Source organism: Protobothrops mucrosquamatus, unplaced genomic scaffold (assembly GCF_001527695.2).
Source record: "Protobothrops mucrosquamatus isolate PMUCROS unplaced genomic scaffold, P.Mucros_1.0 scaffold2645, whole genome shotgun sequence".
NCBI lineage: Eukaryota > Metazoa > Chordata > Lepidosauria > Squamata > Viperidae > Protobothrops > Protobothrops mucrosquamatus.
The window spans coordinates 52,727-75,144 of NW_015388697.1; the positions used below are offsets into that span (position 1 = coordinate 52,727).

General features: G+C 43.5%; 2 protein-coding genes across 2 annotated transcripts in view; one reads left to right on the plus strand and one right to left on the minus strand.

Annotated features, from left to right (window-relative positions):
• Window positions 1-15,780, plus strand: part of DMTF1 (cyclin D binding myb like transcription factor 1) — a 36,929-nt gene extending 21,149 nt beyond the window's left edge. Inside the window, exons 11-17 of the mRNA XM_015825452.1 lie at window positions 26-177; window positions 1,052-1,267; window positions 6,076-6,161; window positions 6,923-7,081; window positions 11,480-11,854; window positions 14,197-14,341; window positions 15,552-15,780. Coding sequence (XP_015680938.1) covers window positions 26-177; window positions 1,052-1,267; window positions 6,076-6,161; window positions 6,923-7,081; window positions 11,480-11,854; window positions 14,197-14,341; window positions 15,552-15,661 — 1,243 coding nt within the window. The 3' untranslated portion in view covers window positions 15,662-15,780. The remainder of the gene's footprint in view (window positions 1-25; window positions 178-1,051; window positions 1,268-6,075; window positions 6,162-6,922; window positions 7,082-11,479; window positions 11,855-14,196; window positions 14,342-15,551) is intronic.
• A 799-nt stretch (window positions 15,781-16,579) lies between these two features.
• The window catches only part of TMEM243 (transmembrane protein 243), a 14,923-nt gene continuing 9,084 nt past the window's right edge, over window positions 16,580-22,418 (minus strand). Inside the window, exons 3-5 of the mRNA XM_015825453.1 lie at window positions 20,382-20,432; window positions 17,861-17,965; window positions 16,580-17,130 (exon numbers count right to left, since the gene is read on the minus strand). Coding sequence (XP_015680939.1) covers window positions 17,008-17,130; window positions 17,861-17,965; window positions 20,382-20,432 — 279 coding nt within the window. The 3' untranslated portion in view covers window positions 16,580-17,007. The remainder of the gene's footprint in view (window positions 17,131-17,860; window positions 17,966-20,381; window positions 20,433-22,418) is intronic.

Consider the following 22,418-nt stretch of genomic DNA (forward strand, 5'->3'; position numbering starts at 1 on the left):
TTCTTTTTCTGCGTTACCCTGTCAGAATAGCAGAGCTAGAAGTCTCTGATGAAAACGACATCAATTGGGATTTGCTGGCGGAAGGCTGGAGCAGCGTGCGCTCACCCCAGTGGCTTCGTAGCAAATGGTGGACTGTCAAGAGGCAGATCGCAAACCACAAAGAGGTTTCATTTCCCGGTAAAGTTTATAACTCTATTCTTGGCTTGCTATCAGACCGGTTGGCCAGATCCACAAGTGAGGAGTTTAGTCAATATTTTCTTGCTCAATGCCTGTCTTATAGGAATCTTCCCAGATGGGCAGACGGCACCTGGACCAGACTACAGTAGTGGCCAAAATTGTGGAAACCTTTTGGGAAAAGTGTACAGTAGAAATGCCACCTTTGGTTAAGTTTCCACCCATTTTTCTTCTAATTTCTTTATAACTGTAGCCTTGTTCACTTAATAATACTATTTTACATCGCTTTCTGGGCAACCAGTCAACTTTTTGCACCATTACTTTAATTTTATTACCTTTTACAAGCTCACTAAATGAAAGGAAAAAAAAAACCCCATCCAACTTGATAGCGATCACATAACACACTGACAAATGTCCTCCTCTCAGTTTCAATACATGACATCAATCACTGAATCCTACTGTGATCTGATTGGCTCATTGCCAAAGCAAGATGACACCTGATTGGCTCTCTAAACACTCACGCTCATTGGCTACAATCAGATGAAGGAAAGCTACCTGAGATCAACCTAAGCAAGTTGTGCTTCCTTTTTCTGATTATTTGGCTGTAACTTTTCATAGAATACGGTACAGATAATTGAACACACTTTGTTGCTTTACATTCTAATTAAATTATCTTTCCATTGATATATAATTTTATGGTACTATTCCCCCCAAAAAAGTGGTGTTATTAGCCATCAAACCTCAAAAATACACTTTTCCCAAAAGGTTTCCACAATTTTGGCCACTACTGTAATTGCTCTTGGTACCCGTTATTTTTATTACAGACATTTACTTTGATTTTAGTTTCCAGCAGCCTTGAATGACTTTTTTGTTCCAGTTCTTATAAAAGGTCTGAAGCAACTGCACGAAAGCCAGAAAAACGCTCCGGCACACCAACTTCCAGAGGCGAAATCTTTGCCTGGGCTGCCAAATTCCCATTCTGGTTCCGGGGTTCAGCACGTCCAGATCCGAGTGGCCCGTTTAGAAGAAAGCTCGGTCTGCTCTCCTGCTTCCGTGGCGTCCTTACAGATCCCACTCCAGATCACCCACGTCTGTAAGTCACCAAAACTCACGCCGGACTCTCCGTTTTTACTAGGTGCACGTTTCGTCTTTCATTGGGGTGTTCAGTTCAGGAGGGGTAAATTAGAAGCATTTATAAAGTACAAATATCACTGGTTTATCTTGTATGGTGCTAACCACGGTTGCAGTTGCGTTGAACGAGGATTGCACGTTTTCATTCATTGCAAACGAATGAGAGCCAAGGAGGGGTCAGGACGAAGGGGTTGGTCTTTAGCCACGGGGGCTCCCTTCGGACAAGGATCATTTTATATATATATATAATATCTTATTAATTTTCCAATTTTCCATTTGAATATTTACAAAGCAACGTGGTGACTGGGTCACAATAGTTCAATAACCAAATCTTAGTGCAAATCTCAGGTTACAACATCAAATATTTCTTCTCTTTTTCCCTTAACACAGTGGTTCTCAACCTGTGGGTTGGGACCCCATTTGGGGTCGATCGACCATTTCATGGGGGTCACCAAGCAAGGCTGTCCCCCATTTTTTTTGTCCGCCATTTTTTTTGTCCGCCATTTTTTCCCCTTTTCCGGCGGGTGCCTTACCTCCCTTGGGCTGGGCCAGCTGGTGGTCGGCCTGCTCCATCTCTGCCGCTTGCCAGCTACGCCTCGGCCGGCGCAGGGGGCGGAACCACGCATGTGCGGCGCTCCCGGGCAGGGAAAGTCCTCGACTTATGACTGGTTGGGTAGTCCTCGACTTACGACCGGTTTAGTCCTCGACTTACGACCGGTTTACTCCTCGACTTACGACCAGTTGGGGTCGCGGCATTAAAAAGGTTGAGAACCACTGCCTTAACATTTACTGTCTCATATTCAGGTTAGTACATTTCTAATTATATCAACTCAATAAGAACATCATTATTACATTTATCAATAGATTTTTAGCTCATACATATATCTTAATTACATTCAATCTTCATAAACAATCCATATCCTGTTATTAATTTTTGCTCAGTTTTTAATTTCTTATCAATATTCCAATTTAACCGTTGATATTTATAATTTTCAGACTGTAACCAACATTTCCCTTATCTCACTTCATAACAAACTATAATATCCAAAATACGTATTTTATCTATTTGAATATAATCTGGACAAGGGTCATTTTTCAGGCCAATCTACTTTATTGGTTTTCTGCTGGGAAAAAAAATGGAGAAAATGGCCTACAAACAGTCCTCTACTTATGACAGTTCATTTAGTGACTGTTGAAAGTTACAGTGGCACTGGGGGAAAAAAGTGACTTGTGACCATTTTTTGCACGACCGTTGCAGCATCCCCAGGGTCACGGGATCAAAACTCAGACATTTGGCCGCTGACTCATTTTTATGACGGCTGCAGGGTGTCCCAGGGTCACGTGATCCCTTTTGCGACCTTCCCACAGGCAAAAGTCAATGGGAAAGCCAGATTCACTCAACAACCGTGTTACTAACTCAACAACTGCAGGGACTCACTTAACAACGGTGGCAGGGAAGGTCGTAAAATGGGGCAAAATTCACTTAACAAATGTCTCCCTTAGCAATGGAAATTTTGGGCTCAATTGTGTTGTAAATCCAGGACTCCCTGTACATAAATCTACAAATAAAACTTTCCTATGCTTCCCATGTACAGTGGTGGCCAAAATTGTGGAAACCTTTTGGGGAAAAGGATATTTTTGAGGTTTGATGGCTAATAACACCACTTTTGGGGGGGAGTAGTACCATAAAATTACGTATCCATGGAAAGATAATTTAATCAAGAATGTAATGCAATGAAGTTTGTTCAATTATCTGTACTGTATCCTATGAAAAGTTACAGCCAAATAACCAGAAAGAGGAAACACATCTTGCTCAGGTTGATCTCAGGTAGCTTTCCTTCATCTGATTGTAGCCAATGAGCATGAGTGTTTAGAGAACCAATCGGGTGTCATCTTGTTTTGGCAATGAGCCAATCAGATCACAGTAGGATTCAGTGATAGATGCCATGTATTAAAGCTGAGAGAAGGACATGTGTCAGTGTGTTATGTGATCGCTATCAAGTTGGTTGGGCTTTTTTTGTGTTCTTTCATTTAGTGAGCTTGTCAAACGTAATAAAATTAAAGTCATGGTGCAAAGAGTTGACTGGCTGCCCAGAAAACGATGTAAAATAGTATTACTAAGTGAACAAGACTACAGTTGTAAAGAAATTAGAAGAAAAATGGGTGGAAACTTAACCAAAGGTGGCATTTCTACTGTACACTTTTCCCAAAAGGTTTCCACAATTCCGGCCACGACTGTATATAATGCTGGGAATGCAGACATTCCCCACTTCCATTCTCCTTTCTGCCTTTTCTCTCCAGCCGAAGTGGTGCAAACATACATTCTTTCTGAAAAATGCCGCAGTGAATCACTCAGCACTTCTGTCTCCCGTTGCTTTTAGTCTGTGCAAGCTTATAGCCTTGCATATTTTATGCTGTGGCTTTTCAGATTCGCCGAGCCTCTGGGTCTCTCTGCAAAATCTTTCCTAGGTACAGTCACAGTTGTGGTTCCTCCTTCGTTCTTTGAAGGCATCTGCTGGGTAGACCTTACAGTAGTGGCCAAAATTGTGGAAACTTTTTGGGAAAAAGTGTACAGTAGAAATGCTACCTTTGGTTAAGTTTCCACCATTTTTTCTTCTAATTTCTTTATAACGGTAGCCTTCTTCACTTAATAATACTATTTTACATCGCTTTCTGGGCGACCAGTCAACTCTTTGCACCATTACTTTAATTTTATTACCTTTTACAATCTCACTAAATGAAAGAACGCAAAAAAACCCCAAACAATTTGATAGCGATCACACAACACACTGACAAATGTCCTCCTCTCAGCTTCAATACAGGACATCAATCACTGGATCCTACTGTCATCTGATTGGCTCATTGCCAAAACAAGATGACACCTGATTGGCTCTCTAAACACTCACGCTCATTGGCTACAATCAGATGAAGGAAAGCTACCCGATATCAACCGAAGCAAGTTGTGCTTCCTTTTTCTGGTTATTTGCCTATAACTTTTCATAGAATACAGTACAGATCATTGAACAAACCTTGTTGCATTACATTCTTGATTAAATTATCTTTCCATTGATATATAATTTTATGGTACTACTCCCAAAAAAGTGGTGTTATTAGCCTTCAAACCTCAAAAATACACTTTCCCCAAAAGGTTTCCACAATTTTGGCCACTACTGTAGAATAGATTGATGGATAACCAGGACTGGGTAAGAACCCTGATCGTCCTACTCAAGGGTGATCCTAACCAAACAAAAAACTTTGTGCCATTCGGAAAGGAATCTTTCTGGCTTGCCAAGACTGAGAGAAGAACAAGAGATGAATCCGTTGCAAACATAATCCTGGCAAATGTTTGCTTCTTCTTTAAAGTCCTATCCTCCACGGCACCATTGCTAATATTCGTAACGCCATTGCCTTCCGTATTGCCAAGAAGATTACACAAACGCGGTTACGAAGTTATTCCAAGCGGAGGTCGATTTTAACAGTGGCTTTGACCTTTTACTTTGTAGTTAGTGAATTGATTTCTGGAGACCCTGAAGATTTATTGAGTGGAGAACAGCATTGCACAGATGCGCACAGAGAGAGAATTGGAAAAGAGCCATGGGTGGAACTCAAATAACTTGGATAGCTCCATTAGCCAAGGCAGACTGCTGATCCTTCTTTTAGGATGGGCTGCGATTTAATTCTTCTTCGGAAGCTAACAAAATCCGGCCCATGGAGCAATTTCTGCTGGGAGTCTTCCCTGTAAGACGCTAAGAAAAAGACTCAGGCATGTCTTGAGCAGAGGTTTGAAGCTGCAGGACACAGCTTGACAAACTCTGAGTTTATTGCATTTTATATACAGTACTTGTTACATACACTAGCTTAACCATTAAATGCTGATACTTTACATTCATAAGTTTAGCCATTAGATCAGTGGTTCTCAACCTTTTTAATGCCGCGACCCCAACCGGTTGTAAGTCGAGGACTAAACCGGTCGTAAGTCGAGGACTACCCAGCCAGTCGTAAGTCAAGGACTTTCCCTGCCCGGGAGCGCCGCGCATGCGTGGTTCCGCCCCCTGTGCCAGCCGAGGCGTAGCTGGCAAGCGGCAGAGACGGAGCAGGCCGACCACCAGCTGGCCCAGTCCAAGGGAGGTAAGGCACCCGCCGGAAAAGGGGGGAAAAATGGCGGACAAAAAAAATGGCGGACAGCCTTGCTTGGCGACCCCCATGAAATGGTCGATCGACCCCAAATGGGGTCCTGACCCACAGGTTGAGAACCACTGCATTAGATGCTGACATAAAGTTTCTTCATTGGAAAAATTCCTTCATATAAGCAACTATTTTCTAGTAACACATTACATGATCAAAGACCAGGTAAAGAACAAATACAGGTAGATCAAAGGGAGAAAGAACTAACAAAGACAGGAAGCGATAGGAAGGAACTTAAGCATATTATCTGTTTAGGTAGGTGAGGCATTAAGTCAAAAGGGGATGACCTTCTGGCTGCTTCATTGGGACAAAGGGTATCAAAATGTTATGAGGTTTGTGGGGGGGGGGGAATCACGGCAGTTTGCTGCACGTGGATTTTCCCACACACTTCCCAAAGACCTGTTCAAACTATTCCAAGCTTTCGTAGCGGTAGCTTCTTAATGTACAAAGTTGTTTTCCTTATTCCTGCTTGGGACAACCTGGGTGCCTGTTCTGTTTTACGTTCTCTTGCAGTTACTGTGCTTAGAACTTAGTTGCCGATTTGAATCTTTGGTCCCGTTTTTGTTTTTGTTTTTTCTTGTGTAGCTTCTGCCGATTCCCCTGCTGCTTCTGTTGATTCTGAAACTATTACACTAAATAGTGGAACTTTGCAGACTTTTGAGATTCTGCCAGTAAGTATTACGGAGTTGGCTTGATTATATCTTTTTTGCAGTGAAAAGATATTGACCGGTATGTTTAAAGCTCTAGTGCAGGGGTAAGCAACCTTGGCTCTTTTATGACTCGTGGACTTCAACTCCCAGAATTCCTGAGCCAGCATGGGGAAAACTTTGGCCCCTTCATGACTTGTGGACTTAAACTCCCAGAATTCCTGAGCCAGTATGGGGGAACTATGGCCCCTTCATGACTTGTGGACTTCAACTCCCAGAATTCCTGAGCCAGTATGGGGGAACTATGGCCCCTTCATGACTTGTGGACCTCAACTCCCAGAATTCCTGAGCCAGCATGGCTCATCTTGGAAACTTCTCCCTTTCCCCTCAGCATGGCTGGCTCAGGAATTCTGGGAGTTGAAGTCCACAAGTCATGAAGGGGCCAAAGTTTCCCCATGCTGGCTCAGGAATTCTGGGAGTTGAAGTCCACGAGTCATAAAAGAGCCAAGGTTGCCTACCCCTGGCTCTAGTGCAGAAGTAGAACCTGGGTCCACGTCAGCATCTCCCATTCTGATTCTGTCATCCGATGTATTGGGAATACAAGTCCCAGAATCCTCAACTAGTAGGCAGCATAAGTACCTAGTTTGTCATGCCTTGTTTCAGTTAACGTTTTTATAACTTGTCAAGTGCCATTTTGTTTTTGATGTCTCACTTGGGAGGAACTTTGCTGGGATGGCCATTAAACAGATGACTTCTTCTTTTTCGGTTCTCACCTCTGTTCTTAGTCTTTTCATCTACAACCAACTGGAACTCCAGGCACCTACTTACTCCAGACCAGCTCATCCCAGGGCCTGCCTTTGACCCTAACCACCAGCCCCACTGTGACCCTGACGGCTGCTGCAGCCCCAGCCTCACCAGACCAGATCATAGTCCATGCCTTGTCGGTAGGTATCAAAACGGTAGACCACAGGGACCCGGGAAGAGGGGATGATGAGGGTGGGTGGCTTAAGAGCTGTGGTTAGTGAGTTAGGCTAGTTGTGACTGATTTCTAGCAGTGTATCGAAGAAAATCCGGGGTGCATCTGTTTTGCTTTACAGCTTGCTTGTTTGTTTATATCCTGCCTTTTATTATTTTTACAAAAAGCTCAAGGCAACCAACCTATCCAACACACCTTCCTACTCCTCTTTTCCCCACAACGACCCTGTGTGTTGGATTGGGCTGAGAAAGAATGACCAGCCCAAAGTTAGCCAACTAGCTTTCATGCCTGAGGCGGGACTAGAACTCACCATCTCTGGGTGATTGACCCAGATTCACCAACTGGTTTTCATGGCTAAGGCGGGACTAGAACTCTCCGTCTCCTGATGATTGGCCCAGATTCACCAACTGGTTTTCATGGCTAAGGCGGGACTAGAACTCTCCGTCTCCTGATGATTGGCCCAGATTCACCAACTGGTTTTCATGGCTAAGGCGGGACTAGAACTCTCCGTCTCCTGGTGATTGACCCAGATTTACCAACTGGTTTTCATGGCTAAGGCGGGACTAGAACTCTCCGTCTCCTGGTGATTGGCCCAAAGTCACTCAGCTGGCTTTCGTGGCTAAGGCAGGACTAGATCTCCGCGTCTCCTGGTGATTGGCCCAAAGTACAGCCTTGGCAGAGAGTCACATTGGCCATTGCGCAACATTCCAGCTCTTAACATTTGCTAGCCAATATACAGTAGTGGCCAAAATTGTGGAAACCTTTTGGGAAAAATGTACAGTAGAAATGCCACCTTTGGTTAAGTTTCCACCCATTTTTCTTCTAATTTCTTTATAACTGTAGCCTTGTTCACTTAATAATACTATTTTAGATCGCTTTCTGGGCGACCAGTCAACTCTTTGCACCATTACTTTAATTTTATTATGTTTTACAAGCTCACTAAATAAAAGAACACAAAAAAAACCCCAACCAACTTGATAGCGATCACATAACACACTGACACATGTCCTCATCTCAGCTTCAATACAGGACATCAATAACTGAATCCTACTGTGATCTGATTGGCTCATTGCCAAAACAAGATGACACCTGATTGGCTCTCTAAACACTCATGCTCATTGGCTACAATCAGATGAAGGAAAGCTACCTGAGATCAACCTAAGCAAGTTGTGCTTCCTTTTTTCTGGTTATTTGGCTATATCTTTTCATAGAATACAGTACAGATAATTGAACAAACTTTCTTGCATTACATTCTTGATTAAATTATCTTTCCATTGATATATAATTTTATGGTACTACTCCCAAAAAAAGTGGTGTTATTAGCCATCAAACCTCAAAAATACACTTTTCCCAAGAGGTTTCCACAATTTTGGCCACTACTGTATTCCTCACCGAGGAATACATTCCTCTGTAATGTTCTCAAAGGACGTGACAAATCCGTAAATATAAAACGGCGCAATGAAACACAATGCTTATAATTCTGAATTAAGAAATTCTTGATGGGTGGAAGTTATACACCATTATCGCCCCTTCATCTTTTTAATATATTTCAGCGCATTTCGGGTTTGAAATCCGTGAATTTCCCATGGTTTCGGGTATTAAATCCATGAACGCAAAACCTGAATAAACAGAACTGTGTTCCTGTATTTAGCTATTTAATTAGTGAAATGCCACAGCGTTCCTTGTTTAGATCCGAGGAATGGATGCGTGTTCAAATCTGACCTTAGACATTCTGCGGACTGTACCGTTTCATTGAAAGAAACGCCATTTAACTGTACTACTAGGACAGGGGTAGTCAACCTTGACTCTTTTATGACTCGTGGACTTCAATTCCCAGAATTCCTGAGCCAGCTTAGCTGGCTTAGCTGGCTCAGGAATTCTGGGAGTTGAAGTCCACGAGTCATAAAAGAGCCAAGGTTGACTACCCCTGTACTAGGATGTACTATTTCTGCCTGAAATAGTGGCATCATCATTATCATTCTTTATAAAGTCACAAAAACGTATTTACCCAGTAGGGAGGCAAACCTTTTGTCCCCAATAATTATCTGTCAATAAGAGTTAGCCACTTTGCATTCACTGAGAAGACTCAGAGAAGTTTTTGAAAATAAAGGAAACGGCAGGAAATGTACACAATTACATGCAAATGAGTCCCCGCAGAGCGTGGAAGATTAAAGTTGCTTGGGAAGGATTGTGTAGTAAAAATGGTCTGACTTGGAAGTGGTTGGGGTACACAGGTCAGTGAATTTGGAAATCACAGGTGGCAGAAGCAACTAAAATACAGGTCGATGGCAGTGGGGGGGCATCACAATACACCTCTGCATCTCACACACACAAACACACATAAAGGGACAGAGCTTGGATGGCAAGGCCATTCCTATCATCTTGGCTGCCTTTATCCCATTCTGTAGATGCCACTGTAAATGAGGTGCCTTATTTTGTAAGCTACTAATGTTTGTCTCTAGTTAATTCGGTCATGTTGGAGAAGACGCTTGAGGGTCCCTTCCACTGCAAGGAGATCCAATCAGCCAATCCTAAAGGAAATCAATTCTGACTCTCATTTTGAGGGATAGACCCTGAAGCCGAAATACTCAAAACACTTTGGCCACCAAACTGTCAAAGCAAGAATATACAGTATTTGCAGACTTTTGAAACCTATAAAAAGCAGGCTGATAAAAAGAGGGCTCCCCAAAGAACATTCCAAGTCGGGGAAAAGGTTTATTTGTCAACTAAATATCTACGCCTCAAATTGCCCAGCAAGAAATTGGGATCAAAATTCTTGGGGCCTTTCCCCTCATAGTAAGGATCATCAATCCGGTCACCGTAGAACTAAAACTCCCTAGACTTTTAGGGAGAATTCACCCAGTCTTCCATTGCAGCTTGTTGAAACCTTATCGGGGGTTCCACTTTAAGACCTCCCCCGAAGAAGGCACCTGGGCTCCTCGTAGTTGCGGGACAGACCCACTATGAAGTGAAACGTATTCTTTTTTTTTATTATTAAAAGTTTTATAAAAATTACAATATGAATTCCCATACCCACCCCAAACCCCCCCTCCCTCTCCCCCACTTCCCAGAGCTGAACAGAGGGTTACAAATATAATAATCATAATCTAACTAACATTAACCAACTATTTAAATAACCAAGTCCATAAAGCGCTTTAACTCCCTTTTAACAAAAATTTAAACAAGTTAAAATTAAACACTGTAATAAACAAATTAACAACCTAATTACTAAACAATACAATACAATACTAATACTAAAAGTAATAATATCATATAATTAAACGTATTAAAGTGAAACGTATTCTTGACTCTAGAATCCTTAAAGGGAAATTGCAGTACCTAGTACAATGGAAGGGATACCCGTTGTCTGAAGCCACCTGGGTGAAATCCATTGAGGTGAAAGCTGACAGGCTCGTCAAAAGATTTCGTGCAAAATACCCCAACAAACCAAAAACTAGTCATTAACATATGATTTGTAACAAGTATTCATAACAAGTATGATGCATAACAAGTATTTAGGAGAAGAGAGGACTCTTTGGGAAAGAGCCTGATGTTGGGGAAGATGGGAAGCAAACGGAGAAGGGGACAGCAGAAGATGAGATGGTTAGATCAGAGGTCCCCAACCTTTTGGGCACCAGGGACCGGTTCTGTAGAGAGAGGTTTTTCCATGGACCGGAGAGTGCGTGGTTTTATGTGCTGCCTGCATCCCATGGATTTGCCTTTCCTTGTTTGTGCAGACTGGTTGCTGGCATGCCGCGGCCCGGTACTGGTCCACGGACCAGGGGTTGGGGACCCCTGGATTAGATGGTGTCATCAACACAATGAACATGAATTTGGGCAAACTCTGGGAGAGAGTGGAGGACGGGCGTCCTGTGGTCATTGGTGTTGCAGTTAGACACGACTTAGGGACTGAACAACAGCAGGAATTCTGTCAGTGCCTGTTTATTACTGTGTGTGCGCTTTGCCTTTTTATGTCTGTGTGCATGTCATTTCTGGCAGGTAAGTAGACACATATGTATGAGAACATGCATTTACTGGAGCGGTGGGGTTTCTCCAAGATTAGATTCAGCTGAAGGGGGCAGTCCAAGGAAAGGAAGATGATTTGATCTCCATTTCTTTTTCTCCTTTCTTCCTTGGTGAATGGGGGGGGGGAATTGTCTTCCTTTGGAGCAAAGGTGGGAGATGAGGTGGCTGATTCCCAGTTTCCATTTTCTTCTACAAATATTCCTTTGCTTTTTTTAAAAAAATAAATAAATAAATCTGGCGCTGAGCAGCCAGTATCCAGCTTGCCAAAGAAGATTAAAAAAAGGCAGCCTGGGCGTTTCTTTGCCACTTTTGCAAAATTACAAACCTCCCTTTCCCACAGCCCGAGCACCTGCTAAACACAACGGAGAACGTCACCGTGCAGTGTCACACGCCAAGTGTCATCATCCGCACCGTGGCAGCCGAAGACATTTCTCCGCCCGTCAGCCAGGCAGAACTAAGCGTCGATCCGGGCATGCAGTCCGGCGATTTGGCGGACACGCCAACCTCCCTGGAAACAGACTCTTTTCCAGGTGACCTCCACCCCACCAAACTTCCAGGGGAAGAGCCCTCTGCTTTCAGCGGAGTCAACTCCTCCAAATTTGGCAGCCGAAACAGCCCGGAGCTCATGGGAAGAGCAGGAGTCGACGTTCTGAATTCGGATCTCAAGCCGGAAGAAAGTCGTCCGTCAGATTTGGCCGGCACGTACGTTTCCGAGGTAAGAAAACCCACTCGTCAATATAGATTTAGAAAAATGGCAAAACGTTTGGGAAAGAAATTATGAATTGACAATGTCAACTTCTTACAGAGAAAGCCTATATAAAATGTTTTACAGATGGCGCTTGCCACCAGCAAGGTTAGCAAAAATGTTTACAAATACGTCAGATAGATGTTGGAACTGCAAACACAAGTCAGGTACTTATTATCATGTACGGTGGATATGTGTTAGAGCAAAGAGGTATATTGGATAAAAATACATACTTGGGTAGAAAAGATGTTGGGAGGACATGTAGATTTTAAACCTGAACTTTTTTTTATTAGGTATAATGCCAGAAAAGATTGATAAACAAAGTATATACCTGATTTTACATGTGATAACAGCGGCAAGAATCATATTCGCACAATGCTGGAAAAATGAGAACACCACCAGAGGAAGAAATAATTTAAAAAATACTAGAATGTGCGGAAATGGACAAACTTACTTTGAGGAAAAAGAAGAAACAGAATATTTTCAAACTTGGGACTTATTTTATCAATGGCTGGAGAAAAGAATAAAGGATTATGAGATAATAATAATAATAATAATAATAATAATAATAATAATAGTAATAATAGTAATAGTAATAGTAATAGTAATAGTAATAGTAAAGTTGGAAGGGACCTTGGAGGTAATCTAATCCAACCCCCTGTTCAGGCAGGAAACCCTATACTATTTCAGGCAAATGGCTGTCCAGTCTCTTCTTAAAAACTTCCATTGTTGGAGCATTCACCGCTTCTGGAGGCAGGTTGTTCCACTGGTTAATTGTTCTAACTGTCAGGAAGTTTCTCCTTAGTTCTAAGTTGCTTCTCACCTTGATTAGTCTCCATCTGTTGCTTCTTGTCCTGCCTTCAGGCGCTTTGGAGAAGAGCTTGACTCCCTCTTCTTTGTGGCAGCCCCTGAGATATTGGAAGACTGCTATCATGTCCCCCGTCGTCCTTCTCTTCGTTAAACTAGACATACCCAATTCCAGCAGCCTTTCCTTATATGCTTTAGCCTCCAGTCCCCTAATCATCTTTGTTGCTCTTCTCTGTACTCTTTCTAGAGTCTCAGCATCTTTTTTACATCGTGGTGACCAAAACTGGATGCAGTATTCCAAGTGTGGCCTTACCAGGGCATTGTAAAGTGGTATTAACACTTCACGTGATCTTGATTCTATCCCTCTGTTAAATTTGTATTAGTGAATGATAAACTCAGACAACACATTTGTTGAACAAATACTACTGAATTGTATGAAAAATGAATAAAACTTTACAAAAAGAAAACCCACTCGTAACGCTCGGAGCTGGTGTTTATGAAGCCAGAAAAAAAAGGTTCTCCAAATCCGGCAGAAATGTGAAGCTGACGTTAAATGTTAGAAAAGTGAGAAAATCAAATCACTCTTATCTAGTTCAGCTCCTTGATTAGTTGATCTCCGCCGTGCATTAAAAAAGCTGATGCTTTGGCTGTGTTCCTACCAAGCAGTTAGAATTCTTTATAGAATTCTTTATTTGGCCAAGTGTGAGTGGACACACAAGGAATTTGTCTGCAGAAGCTCTCAATGTACGCATGTACAACTAAGTGATAAGTCACAGATCATAAGTCATAAATCATAAGATACAAACAAGTGATAAATCATAAGATTCCCACAGGAGAAGGTAGTAAGAAAGATGAGAAGGCTAATAGCAATACAGCCCTACTACATGGGTAAATATTTTTAGGCACAAGACAGTGCTGTGGGAGTTAGGTGTTATGTTAAGTTATTAATAGCCATCATGCTTTGTCTCTTAACGTTGTGGATACAACTTCTATTTGCAGGAATTTGCCTATAGCAGTGGTGGCGAACCTATGGCACGGGTGCCAGAGGCCGCACTCAGAGCCCTCTCTGTGGGCATGCACACCGTCGCCCCAGCCCCGCCACCCTGTGGCCCCCTCACCAGAAGCCCCCCCAGAGGAGAGTCGCCCCGGGCACAGCTTGCGCGGAGCAGCGCAGCCAAGGACATGGCAACGGGGACAAGACTCCGCCCTCACACCCCATCGCGTACAGATGCTGCAGGGCACAGAGGGCGTGGCCATGACGCTGCTGGGCCGCCTGGGAGATCTGTGGCGGGCCATGGAGGTGGTGGGTGGCCCTGCGGGCAGGAGAGGCAGGACAGGGGCGAGGCAGTTTTTGGGCACTCGGTCTCTAAAAGGTTCGCCATCACTGGCCTATAGCAAGAAGCGTCGCTCAACTTTGATTTGGGGTGGTGGATTTTTTTTGAAAGAACCTTTTTTAAAAATTCTGCCGAAATGGCTTAGCAAAGTTGTTGTCGGTTGTTATGCAGGATCTGGGTTCTCCCACAGCCGAAGAACGAGTGGAACAGTCCGCCATGGATGGAGCCGTTCTCATTGTGCCTTCTCCACGAAGTTTTATCCAGACATCCGATGATATAGACGGCGAATCCGTGCTGCCTCTGACAACCTTAACAGGTAACAGACGCTCCTAAATCTGAACTCGGTTTGGGGGGGTCTTTTTTTTATTTTTGTATCCTCTCCTTTATCGTGTTTACAAGTAAGTTAAGATGGTGAACATCTCCAATACACCTTTCTCATCCTCTCTTCCCCTCTATTTTGCTTGTTTAGCATTAAGCAGCATTTTGAAAAGCTTCAAAGCTTGCTGTGCTCCTGACTGAAGCAGGCAAAATAGCCGAGACTTGGTTTCTTCTGAGTTTTGTGCGTCCTTCTGCCTCAGTACAGGTAGTCCTCAACTTACCACCACAAATGAGCCCAAAATGGGGGTCGCCAAGCGAGAAATTCATTGTTTTGCCCCATTTTACGACTTTTCATGCCAAAGTGGTTCTGTGAATCACTGAAGTTGTTAAGTTCGGGACATGATTGTTGAGTGAAACCAACTTCCCCATTGACTCTGCTTGGCAGAAGGTCGCAAAAGGGGATCACGTGACCCCCTGGGACACTGCAAGCTGTCATAAATATGAGTCAAGTGTTTGAATTTTGATCCTGTGACCACAGGAATGCTGCAGTGATCATAATTGTGGAAAACAGGCATAGGTCACTTTTTCAGTGCCCTTGTAATTTTGAAAGTCACTAAATCAACTGTTGTAAGTCGAGGACTAGCTGTATTGAACTTTTGGTGAAGAGGAATGGGGTCTAGAGAACATCTGAACCTTGCAAGGACCATTTTGAAGATTCTTTGAACTTCTAGCAAAGGAGTTTCAAGTTTGCACTGAAGTCCAAACGAGACTTTTTCTACTATTGAAGGAAAAATCTTCATCAGGGTCCAGTCCAAGCCGGGAAGAAGCAACATGGCGACTGCTTTAGAAAGAAGGTTACAGTTTATTGAAAAGGAGAGCCAGACAGAAAGATGGCTCTGGAAAAAAAGAGAGAGCACATGTAGTAGGAAGTGGGTTTTTATACTTTCTTGGGCTTTTGTTTGGGAGTTGTTCCTGTCTCATGAACTTTGACCTGAGTCTTGAGTGTGCCTTTCTGGTATTCTGATGGTGGTGGGTTAATTAACAAGACTTTTTTCTATTCTGAGCAGCATTTTCCCAATGGTTCCAATCCTAGCTATTTCAGGTTAAGGTAGCTAACCTTAAAACGTGTTATAGCTCGCATGTTAGCCAGCACAAGAGACAAAAGCTGTATCTGTGTAACAACCTGCTGTATTCTTGGTTCTCCCTAGATCCTATCTTACAACACCACGGAGAGAATTCTCACATTATCGGCTCTTCTTTGGATAGCCCTAGTTCTGAAGACTCCAAGGGCATGGAGAACTTAGTAAGCTGTCACTGAGGATGTTCCCAGTCTGTAACTCCTCCATTGGTCAAAGGAGCGTCAGCCTGGCAGGACTCACCCAAAGGAACCTTTTGCTCTCTTCTGATCTCACACGGTGACAGTCACAGCTGCCCCTCCCCTCCCAGTTTCTACGTTCAAGAAGTCTTGTGTTGGACAGTGAGGAAATTCAATGCTTTAGGCTACTGACAACAGTGGTAAATGAGCGTGTGGACAGAGGTAAAACCGTTTAGAATTTGCACCTATCCTCCTGTTTCAGGATAGAATATAGTTACAGTGTCGTAACTACCGAGAGAGAGAGAGAGAGCAAGAAGGTACATTAGAAAAGCTTTATTTTTTTTCTAATGGTTCCAGTCTATTCAAGCAGCAGAAAAGCACTGCTGGATCAAGGTCTTCCTTGAAACTAAAGAAGCTGTTGCTGGCGAGGGATGTCGCGCCAGAACGATCAGACGCAATTCTTAAATACTACAATTAGAACCCTGAGTGTAGCATGAAGACTTGCAAGCTGCAGTAAATTTAGGAGTCGGTTTAAACCCCGAGAAGACCTTCTCGTGTTCATTCAAAAATCAATAACAGAAGCTAAAAGCCACCTTGGCCAAGGAACCCAGCTCGGATGAGACTTTTCAGAGATGTTCATCTGAATGAGCTGAGCAATGGATGACTTTTGAGTCCGCACACCGAAACACGAAGCTGAAATTCGGTGTAACCTGGGCAGGCAACCTGGCGCTCTTATTACGAAGGCGGTGTAAAAACAAAAACGATTCAAAATCAGTATTGACTTCTGTAATTATCAGCTTCCTCCAAAGTGAAGTGGCTTTGTTCGTATACAATGAATTTGTAGTTGACGCGACGGCCGGTGGCTTTGGGAAGGAACGTAAATTAACCAGTGCCCAGTTTAATACAAGTGAGAAACTGTTTCTCTTCTGTAATGGTAGATGCCTTTTTATTTATAATGTAGTATAGACATTTGCAGTGCTGCAGTAGTTTTGTACAGTGTAATAAAAAAAAGGCCGTGGTTTTTTTTTCACAATGGGGAAAAAAAGGTGCGCCACTCTGAAAAACACAAGCGTACAACTGGAATGTTCTTTAAGTGCACTAGTAGCGACTCTGTGGCTCACCCCCACCCGCCCCTAAAGCAGATGCTCTATCATATTGCACTACTTCACCTCACCAGAAAGAAGAACCATTAAAATACACCTCTGTGGACCCTCGAGGTCTTCCTTCCAACATCTGTTCCGGTGACGTCTTGGCGTTTTGGAAGCAGCCTTGCCCTCTCTTCAGAAAGCACATCTGGAAACGCTGCCTCAGACCATCTGGATGCGTTGCAACTTTTGTCCTAGGAGAGTTCATTTCCCCACTTCATGGAAGTAGAGGTTGGCACATATACAAAGCATAATGATTGAGAACAAAATGTAGTAGATCAGGTTCCTAAATTTAGGCTCAAGGTCTCCTTGTCGATACCAATAGATCTGGAGGCAGAAGAGAAGGGGGAACAAAACGTAAGAGGAGACGGACGCCATTGTCGCATTAGAAGAACCCTTGATCATCTCCCGAGATATTTCTAGGGTTGATGTTCTCCAAGAAGATTGACCAAGACTATGGGGCACCTGAGCTAGTTGGTGATGGGAACTGAACTCAGTGGAGGATTTGCTTCTAATGGGATGTGTAGGAGTGTGATATCAAAGACCCCAAAAGGGTAGGCCGTATTTTCATAATCACAATCCTTGTAGGCATCTGCTCTGACGTGTGTCATTTCCTTGGGTGATGATGTTGATCAGAGGTACACGCTATGGGATAATGGCCACATTCCTCAAAGTGAGTCTGGCCAAGACAAAATCAAAATCTCATTAAACGTTCAGTTGAAAATATCCCTGTATTTCATTATTTCACCCTGTGGGTAATTCATGAAACTTTTAGAAGGGTTTGCAGGAAGAAAGTTTGGGGCTCTTTCATTTTTCCAAAAGTGGGAATCCTACAACTAGACAAAGCTGCCATTACAAGGTAGTCTAAAAAAAACCTGGCTTGGGGCCCATGCTTGCTAGCTAGTGCAAATAATTAAGACATCCTTTGTGGACTTCAGTCCCTGTTTACTTTGGGGCCTTGCAATATTTTTACAGCTGTCCACGGCAGCATGCACTATTGTTCCCCTAATCTGAGTAAGTTCTGCTTAATCTTCACAAAAGTAAACACACTACTTACAAGAATGCCAGCTGAAACACAACTCAGGGAGATGCAGAAAGCAAAAAATATATTCACTGGTTTTGGAGGTAGGTGAGGAAAGACGAAAGCACTGATTAAAGTGACCTGCAGAGAGAGAAAGAGATGAAAAAGAAAGAAAAAAGAAGAGAAAGAAAAGGAAGGAAGGAAAGAAATAATGGAAAAAGAAAGAAAGAAAGAAAGAAAGAAAGGAAAAAGAGAAAGTAAATTCAGGCATTATCTTCATAGAAAACAAACTTTTGTGGAATGTGATTATCCTTAAGGGTTTCAAATCCAAGATAAAACTTTAAATTAGTCAGAATACAGTTTGATCAAGCTAGCACAGCTATTCTTTACCATTACGGTTTGACGCAACACCCTGGAATTTAATGTTTCTGCCTAGCTTCGGGGAATCGGTGATGCGAGTTCAGACGTGTTGGCCAGCTACCTGACACTCGGGTGAGGGAAGGTGAGTGAAAAGAAACCACCATTGTCGAAAGATGTCTAAAATGTTGTTTTTCAGGGTCCATTTTCGCCCAGGGCAACCGTAGATTTCCGTTGGATCCACCTGAGTGGTCCCACCGTTTGTAAGTTCCCTCCCTCCCTCCTAGCTTTCCTTACAGCTGGACCTTGGCTGGCACTACGGCCACAGCTGGGACGAAAATTTCTGTTGCTAAGTAAGGCGATAGTAAAGGGAGCCAATTCTGACCCTTTTTGCCGTGGTTGTTACGCAAATCACTGCAGCTCTTAAGTGAACTGTGTGGTCCTTAAGTGAACCCCCCCCTTGCTTTTGCTTGATGGAAGCCCCCCTCCCACAAGAAGGTCACAAATCGGCAGTCATCGTAAATACATGCTGGTTGCTAGGCGCCCAAATTTTGATTGTGGGGAGGCTGCAAAGGTAGTAAGTGTGAGGATCAGTCATAAGTCACTGTTTTCAGTGCCGTTGTGTAACTTCGAATGGCTGCTAAACCAATGGTTGTAAGTCAAGGACTCTTTGTGATACTAACACAACTGCTAGCTAAGGGAAAGTTGATGGACCCATCAATTCTCCACTTTTAAACTCTACTGAGATCTTCTGAGCATCCTTCGGTTCCTTTGGAGATTCAAGATGTCAACAGCACGATTGTCCTGTTAGCCATCTTCTCGCTGAATGAGCACAATACAGCACTACACACTTCAGGTATGTTGAAGATCATAGTTTGTGGTGTTTGACTGCCTGAAGATTTCACGGACAGGATCCCTATCGTTTTCTTGACTTTTCTTTTTTCCCTAAGAGGACAACATATGTTTCTGATTTTACGTTTCGGTCCAGCCTACACTTCCAGAAGTCTCCCGTGCAAATATTAGGCCTGATCCTGCTTGGTTTCCAAACTCAGGTCAGGTCAGCCAGGTGCTACTATACCTGTTGAGGCTAAGGGGGAAAAATTCCAAATTAGAGAATATTAATTTGAGCAGTCCGCAGGGGCTTTAAACTGCATTTGTTTTGAAATCCGTGATCTAAAAGTTCTCTTAATCACCTGCCCAACTCTCTGAAGGTATAATAACCTTTCAGTGCTTATAATAAACAGTGCTAAAAGTTCAGCTGTTACACAAGGCACTTCACCCACACCCAGAGGGCATTGTTAATTATCTGCATTTTAACGATGCTTACTTCTGGAGCTTTGTAAAACACAAGAGAAAACTAAAATTAGCAAGGGCTAGAAAACAATTTGCAGTGAGAAAAATCTAATATGTTCAGATGTTTAGGGAGGAAAAAGAACAACTCATGAAAAAGCGAGAAGAACCTGTCAGTAAATCAGAAGGGAGAACCAACTCATTCATACAAAGATGAAACCTCAAAAAGTTTTAATATTGAGACTGGTAACAAAGCATTGCAAATTAAGAAATCTTTAAAGGAGGGCTGGAAAAAGTCCACAGATCTGGAGATTTTGTTCTGAATCTCCTGGATTCATAACTTCTTAGCAAGTAATTCTGATAGGACATTATCCACATTATACCCATGTTCTTATTGTTGGCAACAAGCCAACAACCAATTCTAATCCTTCTCCAATCATGTTTTAATTTTCCAACGGAAAGTTAACTTGCTCTAACAACTGAGCATGCTGCAGCCAAATTTTGCTGCTTTGGCAGTCTAAAGGCAGAGATTACCAATTCAGAGTGCCCGCACCCGCCACTCACTCTATTAAAGTGGTCTGATCTGTGTGCTTAACTGCAATACATAAATCAAATATTTATAAACAGCAGCCAAGAAAATGGAAGTATCGGTGTTTGCAGAAAATAAACGGAAGGTTTTGAAGAAGAAAAAAAATCCCAAAATGTCCACACCCTTATGAAAGGTATTAGAATGGATGAAATGAATGTTTTGCTACTCCCTGGAAAAAACACATTGAATTAATAGATCCTTACTGGCTGCTAGAAGATAAACCTGATCTGAAACATTCTGGTACCGATTCAAACCTCCTAAAAAGCCAAGGACCTCCCAAATTTCCGGAATTAGGCTTGCAGGGCTAAGCGGAATACTTACTATAAGCAACAAGGAAACTACGATCCCAACTGCAAAATTGATTATTCTGTCCTGAAAGACAAGAAAATTAAAAAGAAATAAATAAGGCATGTTCCGCTCTGTATTCTGCAGAATACAGATTAGTGGCCCAATTGCAAAATGGCGGACAATTGGTGCCAGTTATGTGACAAGGCAAATAAATCGCACGCAGCTTCTAAGAGTCTTTTAAGAGTCTTCAGAATTTAAGCAAAGGAATCCCGAGATGCTAGGAAACTGATTTAACCAAAACTGGGAAGACAACGGTGAACAGGCTCATATGTAAGTAACTTTAATAAACAAGGACATCTATCACTTTGCAATCAATGCAGCAACGTATCTAACAATGCCTCGTGGCTTAAGGTCACTAGTTTGCCTCCTAAACCCCTTTTAAAATGACAACAAAAAAAAAAGGAAAGTTTGTTTGGGGACTTTGATCCCTTTGTAATTCCCTAGTTGGCTTCTCTTGCAGCTGGATTTCCTTTCCTGTCTCTGGAGATTCTCAGTCATCCAAGTCAGGGTTGTCCCGGAAGTGCTTTTTTTTTCCACGAGGCAACTGGACTTCCTTGTTTTTCTTTGAAAACGTTTCGCTTCTCATCCCAGAAGCTTCTTCAGCTTCTGTGTCGCCAGGGTCACCTGAGAAGGTGGACTTTGGACAGAGAGAATGTGGACATTCTGGACAGAGAGGATGGCTGGTTTGAAAGAGGGGTCAAAGAGGCCGTCTATGTCAAAATTGGAACAGCCCTCTCTCAACAGAGGGGGGAGGGACACGACACTACCTATGTCCAGTCTACAACACGGTCCTTTCAACAGTTCCAAGAAGGCTCCCCATCTATTTGCACTATTCAGGTGACCCTGAGGACACAGATCAGCCTCCAAGTGGCTTCAACGACTCTCTAAAACAGACATGTCAAACACAAGGCCCGGAGGCCGGATGCGGCCCACGACGTGGATTCATGTGGCCCGCGAAGCCATCCTGGAAACAGTGAGGGAACGGCCCCCGCTGCCTTGGCCCTGGCCCAGGCCGGCCGGGAGCCAATGTACAATTTTGTGGTGGCCATCTATGCTGAAACGCATTCAGTCTTAGCTCCACAAGGCCGTCTGGAAACAGTGAGGAACCAGCCCCTGCCGCGTCGGCCCCACCCCCTGGGTGCATGCTGGGGAGGTGTCCCCCTTTGTGAGAAATGAAGAAATGCACCATCGCCTGGAAGTGGCCGGCAAATGGCCCTCGCCTACTTCACATATCCGGCTTGATGGGCTCCAGGGGAGGGGTTTCGGCAGGCTCTTCCAGTGGACCATGCCTTGGTGCTTGCCCCGGTCCCACCCCATTCTGCCAGAGACCCTCAGATCTGTCCCACTCCTGCCCAGGCCCCCACAGGCACCCTTGACGCGAATGATGTAGAGCTGGCCACGCCCACCCAGTAGGCCACACCCACTCCATCCACGCCCATCCTGGCCACACCCACCTGCCCCCCCCCGAGGGGAACCGCAATGCTGATGCGGCCCTCAATGAAATTGAGTTTGACACCCCTGCTGTAAAAGAAGGCAAACGACCAGCTGTCTGAAAGGAGTATAAATCCTTCAATTCCCCACCATCCGGTCAGAACTGAAGAAGCTTCTTGGATGAGAAGCGAAACGTCTTCAAAGGAAAAACAAAAACTCCAGTTGCCTCCTGAAAAAGCATCTTTGGGTTTCCTCGTGGGTTCCCTTCTGTTGGTAAAAGCCCCTTCTCCTCCTCCATTTCTTTGACTTTCCTTCTTTTTTTCCCCCCAGTCATCTCTGCAGATGGCATTTATACCGCCGGGCAGGACCCATTGAAGGCTTTAGTTTTACTTCTTTTTACCGCCAGGAAAAAAATAAAGGGATGGAGGGGAGGGGGCAGTTAAGAGAAAGTATAGTAAAAATGTTAAAATGCTGTACGTGTCAAGTTACGAGACTGACTGGGGATGGAGTGGAATCTATTTTAAATCAAGAGGTGCCAGGGCAGTAAGCTAGGGTAGAAATTGATTTAAGGCAGTGTTT